Source organism: Haliotis rubra, unplaced genomic scaffold (assembly GCF_003918875.1).
Source record: "Haliotis rubra isolate DU_JTF1 unplaced genomic scaffold, ASM391887v1 Scf232, whole genome shotgun sequence".
NCBI lineage: Eukaryota > Metazoa > Mollusca > Gastropoda > Lepetellida > Haliotidae > Haliotis > Haliotis rubra.
The window spans coordinates 1,383,940-1,390,906 of record NW_025766359.1 but is presented as its reverse complement, the minus strand read 5'-3'; the positions used below and the strand labels follow the sequence as shown (position 1 = coordinate 1,390,906).

Here is a 6,967-nt window from a genome sequence, read left to right as displayed (position 1 = left end):
CGTTGTATTCGGCAATGTTTCGAGTAGACTGCATCATATAGGGCAGCGCTCCAAACCGAAAAGAACGTTATAGCAAAACATTTTCAAGCTCATGTGAAATCTCTCACTGATTTTGATAATATATATCTCATGTGTACCAGTCGAACTGCCCCAGCTACAAAATGCCCCAGGAAATTTGGTCATTCATTCTAATTTGTTCAAATTTATTCCTAATGACTGAATATATGCCGTAAATGCATAGTTTTTGTCAACTTATTATGATATTATGTTCTTCATATAAACGTCATTAGGAAGTAATATTTCTGATAAATGTTTCATTAGTAAACTCATAAGTATGTATATACTTTCATATGAAGAACATAACATCAAAGTTGACATAATTATGCATTTATGGCCTATATATATTCATTTTAAATAAATTGGGGCATTTTGACTACCCCACTGGGGCAATTTGACCAAATTTGCTGGGTCATTTTGTAGCGGGGGAAATTCGACTGGCAATCGGACTTAATTTATGTTAAAAATAACACTAACAGTAAGTTGTTACAGGGAATGATGGAGTATAAATGAATCTCGTGGGTACTTTTTCCTTCTTCAGCCTAGCTTGGGGATTTCCATATCCTATGCGCGCATGTCTCTTTATATGCGTCCGACTTGGTAAGATCGGCGCATTTCTCCTGCCGAAATCTGTCCTTTCACTTGGAAAACGGAAGAAATGGTGGTTTTTTCCCATGTTCGATGATGCCGTGCATCCCCAGGCAACGCAAAACACCATCGTACCGTTTAAAAAAACGACAGAAACAACACGATTTGTACTACTGTAGCGCTTGGTCTTTGGCAATATGGCGGACTCCAGGCACATATGACGTCACGAGCGGAAAGGTCACGTGGGTTCCAGCGAAATATGCATAATGGCCGAAGCTGAGATTTACAGAAACTGTTTTCGCGATTAAAACATAATTATACATAATTTTTAATTGAAAATGTGGGAACATGTTTCTGATGACTTAATTTTTTACCCAGCAAATTATTGCAATTCACTCGTATTCTCCTTTAAAGACGGCACCCGCACCTCCGTTCAGTTGTAATTCTTGAATCAATTAAATACCTGAAACCTGTTTTTTGTTATGTTTTCTGGAATTGTTTGTGACATGGTGCACCCATGGACAGTTGTAATCGAAAAAGTTTATTTGATTGTTCCTTCTCGTACATGATTATGAAGATTCATCGGGTGTGTCTTGTCGCAAATGGATTGTACCATGTATTCTGGGTGGCTTTTTAGCCACGTGATGGAGAAGTGGGGTGTATTTCAAAGGCTGCAGGCATGTAAAACTAATCAAGACTTTTCGTACATTATCTGACTAATCTAGACAAAAGACTACTATTTGAGGTCTCCACGTGAATGTAGCAAGAAATTTGTCGCGCAGTATTGTCACTTCGACCCCCCGCCTCGCTTCCGTGGAAGAAATCGTTTTGTTATAAGTTGTGTCATGCAAAATCCTTTTGGTTATGATTCAAATATATATTTAACTACGAGTAGAAAGTAGAGTTGATTTTCTAACTTGATGAAAACAAACCATAATCTCATTAATTCTAACAGACTTTAGCCCGTGACTTCACGATTTTCACAAATGGCGGCGCCCTATCGCGAACATCCGCCAGTCTGAGTATAAATGGTTTGTTTTCACCGAGTTACAAAATCAAAACTACTTTCTACTGTCTTTCAGTGGCATTTAGAAGTTGTACATTGATGTCCAAGATATTTTTATGGATTAAACTTCTTTGTAATTTCTCTCACAAAGAAGTTTAATCCATAAAAATATCTACCTTCTACTGGTAGTAAAATATGTATTTAATTGATGGCCAATAGGATTTTGCATGACATAGCGTATAACATAACAATTTCTCTCGTGGAAGCGAGGTGAGTGTCCTTACAGTATTATTGTTACTTCGACCACAACCTCGCTTCTGAGGCAGAAATCGTTATGTTACAAGTTGTGTCATGGAAAATCTTTATGGTCATCAATCATATACATATTTTACTACGACTAGTAAGTAGTTTTGATTCTTTAACTTCCGTGAAGCGATCTGAACACAAGTAAGATATCGTTTCAGGCTTCCACAACGCTCGCTTCGCACTCACAAACATAACCCATTTTGCACGAACTGCGGGGTCCTGTGGAAATCTGTGCGTGGCGACACCATCGCCCGACCCCTAGGAGCAATTGACGACAACGCAACGATTTTGCATGTCTTCGTTGATGTCGAGAAATCATCAAAATGACGAGCTTGCTACACACTTTCTATACAATTAACTGAAAATCCTTCCTCATATGACGTCACTGCAGTGCTCTGGCGACAGAGTTACGTAACCTGTCTGTGGTATCGTTGGCGGGCGAGAGAGAAGCTCGGTACTAATTAACCACAAGTTTTTAAAGAATGAATTTGGTGTTCCGCAGAAGACTAACCACAAATCTTTCATATGTAATACTAGTAGTTAAAAGAGTAAAAAAAAAACCAAATTTTATTTGTTCTTTAAAAACTTTTTACTCTCACCAACGATTCTAAATTTTGATATCCTACTCCATGGATGTATAAAATTAATAAAAATGAGTCACTTACGTGAGGTCGTTTGTAATATCAGGGATACTGAAAACTCTAGATATCATTGGTCATTGACCGTGTGCGGAGTTTCCGATAAGTCTAGTCCCAACTTAAGCTGGGCCCCAGTCTCGCATATCGCAAGTTGACCCGCGCAAAGGGAGCCGGGAACCAGTGTACGCCTGAGTGTGACATCTGCGCATTAGTTCCTCCAGTACCAGCCAATAAAAATGACTATAACAAACGGGAACTACGGAACTGATGACAAATTGCTCATGTGGTATTGTTTACGCCATTTTCGTGAACTGTCGATGTGTTGTTATAAGAAGAACATTATTTAAATTTAGGGCAATCTGCACAAGTTACCATTAGGGTTAATATCACGTTGCACTAATGGATGAGCAGGAAATCCTCACCACCTTAAAGATACTGATTATAGGAGAAAGCGGAGTTGGAAAGTCAAGGTGAAATCTTTTGTTTTGATTTTGCCAGCTTGGCCAGTTACAGCTGTTTTGCGCATTAATACTGAGACAGGGTTTACGGCACCTCTCTTCGTCTTGCATGTCATTCTCGCTATGACATTCTTACTTACAGATACTTGTGTGAATGTGGAGTGTTACTTCTTTGGTTTTTCTTTGCACACTTAATATTTGACCTACCGTGTGTTTCTCATACTTAGTCAGCAATGTATAGCCTGCCAAACTGCGAATCCCTGACACGAAACCAGTTTTAATGCAAGATATGAGAAGCATCTGGTGAATCTGTCTTAATTTAATGAAGTAAGCTTTTTTAGGGACATTTTGGTCAAATGAAATGTACTGTATTTTTTAACAGTTTTGATGAGACTTCATCATGTTGTATTTGGCAATATGGTTGGAAATGTGCTTGTATGATGTATATATTTTGACTACCCATTGCATCTATTTATATATTATATCCGATAAATCCTTGACAAGAACTACATTTGACATTCCAAAATGACAGTTAGAGGCACTACGACTGGTTGTATTTGATAGAATTTGTCTATCTCTTGCTTCAGTGGGATAAACTTATTAATGGGAAGGCTTTTAATAGCCCATGGGAATCAATGCCATAAAACCTTGGCATCAGTGAGACTTTTGAGACTTTTCTTTTGCTTACTTTTCACATTTTTGTACTTTGTCAAAATACAGTCGGGTTGCGTTAAACCGCTACCCGATAATCCGATTCCCGGTATGCGTATGTATGTGTATCCATTTACTATCAACTACACTTTACTTCGAGACTCATGCTGTAACCAATCTTGTTTACTATGTAAATACATCAGTTGTTGATTCATTAATCTTATGCTTCAGTCTGCGACTCCGAACATTAGTTATCGGTAACGGATTAGCTTTGTACTTGTTTTTGCTTCATTAATCCGGCTGTACATGTGACAGCCATGTTGCTTAACAACAATAGCCAATCACTAACATATTCCGTCTACTCATGTCTCGAAGTGAAGTGTAGTTGATAGTAAATGGATACACATACATATTTTGTTTCGCCACAAGTCATAATTAGTGTTGCTGGACGATCACATGTCAACGAACTGCTTTCATAGTGGAAATAGCGAGAACACGCAAAACCTCATCGGTGACAGGTCAAATTGTTTTATGCATAACTCTAAAAAGCTGTCGCATAACCATAGTTATGATTATAAATATTTTACATTTATATATAGAGCACAACCTGCAACTAAATTGACATAATACTAGAATAAATTTATCTTTATAAAGTAATAATTTCAGATACTATATTTTTAAGATCACTGCATCAGAATTAATCTCGTTATATTATCAGGTACGTTGTAATTAAGAATGGTGCTTTCTGCATGTCCTGATTACCTGATGTCAACTTCCTGTTAGTTTTTTCATTTGTTGTTCTTACATGACCTGCAACAGGATGCTCTTATATCTTTGGGTAGTGGTAGCAAGCACACAAATATCATTATAATGGGATTGCTTGAACAACAAAGCATAATCTGCGTTACCAATATGGAATTACAAAACACCCCAAACAACCTCAGACAAGTTCTCATGAGAGTTGTGCATCATTATCAATTTTTGTATCCTTATTTCAAATAAGATACAGCTTAGTCTATTGGTCTAATATCAATGTTTGATGGGTTCATTCCCTTTATGACTACTCCCAGTTTGACTACCCGTCCAATACACAACCTGTTCCAGTTGAGTGGCTTTTAGTTACTAGCTCTCTCCCCTCCATCAGGTAGACTGTTCCACCAACACTTATAGGTGGATCAGTTTCATACAATATTTTTTCGGCTAATTCTATAGGTCTTTGTTGTGGAAGAGTTCAAGTATACACATATACTGACTTACACAATATATCATAAGAATAATACTGAGACAAGATAACAGATAAATGATTGCATAATAAATATGTTCGTTATGGTGTTGGTTATGCCTAGCAACGAAATTTGCTTCCGCAGAAAATCAAGTTAAATAAAACTTGTCTAACATTGAGTATGTATGTTTATATATGTATATATGAAGCAGTTACTATAAGAAATGAACTGGTGTAATGTGTTGAGAATGTCACTATTTGTTGAGTTATTTAATGCGCCAATACCGTATAAAGTAGTTTTAACATCGTACCCTTGAATGTAAAAATACACAGTTCTTAAATTTTGATAGTTCCGACATGCTAAAAGGTAATGAATGACGTCTTCATTATTATAGTTATCACATGAACACTTTGATGTTTTGATATATGTCGATTATGTTTGTCTCCGCTTAGATTACTACAGCCGAACTTGAGGAGACAATGGATGGTTTGACAAAATCTAGTCCCAAAATTTAAATCAAAGTAATTATGAGTTTCAGTTGTGTTTATCATGGTATTTAATCTATTCAGGGAAATAGTGTTAACAGCTCCATCGGGCAATAAATTCCACGAAATCGCGTTCGGTAAAAATGATTGAGAATATCTTTGTGTACTACAGTTAATAGTTTGAATGGTGTTTGGAGGGATTATGTCCAATTTTCAAAACAAACAACCTGTACAGAGTTTTAATCCGAGGAGAGGAGTTATGTCCAAATATCAAAACAAACAATAAATGATCACAAGATCCCTGGTTCACTTGGCTTCTAAACATTATAGGTAGACCTTGGGAGTCTCTGTTATAGGTCTATTTCAAAGGGTAGACAAACTGGGAGCAGTCAGCTACACAGGTACAGTACATTATTAAGTGTAGGGTTGCTCCACTATATGTTTTTTGTTCATGAGTAGTACGCCTCCATATAGCTGGAATATTGCTCAGTGCACCGTAAAACTCACTCACTCATGAGTAGTCAAACTGGGAGTAATCATAATGGAAAAATACCGTTTGATGGTACTAAAGACCCTGGGTTACAAGGTGTTGCTCAGTTGTCATGAATGGAAACTTTCATTCAATGATGATATGTCAGCGGAGTGGACTAACATGGTGGACTCATGATCTTTTGCTTATCTCCCTTTCCTTTTCGAATGGTAGTGGAACACTTGAATCCCTTGAAGTTCCCGAAGCGGACGTAAACATACACTCACCCATGAGTTACCTCCCTTTTGCCCTTTTCCCGCGCAAACAGTTAGCAATAACTACTATGTATTATATGTAAAAAAATTGTAAAAATTATTTGTATTTGTGTCTTTATTTCATCGTTATGTAACTTTGTTTACAATTCATGAAATTTTACAGTGTTTGCAGGCACAGGTTATCCGTGGCTGATCCTCACCCCCAATGCCCTTCGTGCATAAAATCATGTTCTTCCAGCTTGCGCTGTACTTATTGTTGATTTATCAAATCTTCAATTTAATCAATATTTGTCTTATATCTATAGACGTGCCATGGATCGGGTGAGGAAGTCATCTCAAGTCATGGCTGATAAAACAGGAGATCAGCCTTCGAACCGTATGTTGCTTGCTACTGCTGAAGTTCATAATACTGGTGCTATGATTAGTGCGTTGCAGGGGCAGTCTGCTGTTAAGGGAGCCAAGAAGAGATTGACTACAACGCAGTTGATTCCGTCTCAGGCTAAGAAAAATAAGTCATCTTCTTCTACATCACAGAAGAAAGCATCTGTTACCAGATCGGAGGGTAAATCTCCGCGTGCTAGTAAGTCAACGCAGCAGAATAGAGAAGAGATATTACCTCCACATGAAGTAGACGTTTTTGATGATCCCCCGTTACTTCTACCCGAAGTACCTATTAGATCAGCGACTCAATCGACTTCTACGACTACTAGATCATCCCCTGCAACACTCACAGCAGGCCAGCTGTTTGACGAACTACCACCTACTTCTCAACAGAGTGAAGTTGAGGCGCAGAACTCATCAGCGTTCGCGA

General features: G+C 37.7%; 1 protein-coding gene across 1 annotated transcript in view; it reads left to right on the top strand.

The window, feature by feature from the left end:
• The first annotated feature begins 2,860 nt into the window (after positions 1 to 2,860).
• The window catches only part of LOC124278175 (ras-related protein Rab-18A-like), a 32,140-nt gene continuing 28,033 nt past the window's right edge, over positions 2,861 to 6,967 (top strand). The window contains exon 1 of the mRNA XM_046713913.1: positions 2,861 to 3,065. Within this exon, the coding sequence (XP_046569869.1) occupies positions 2,995 to 3,065 (71 nt within the window). The 5' untranslated portion in view covers positions 2,861 to 2,994. The remainder of the gene's footprint in view (positions 3,066 to 6,967) is intronic.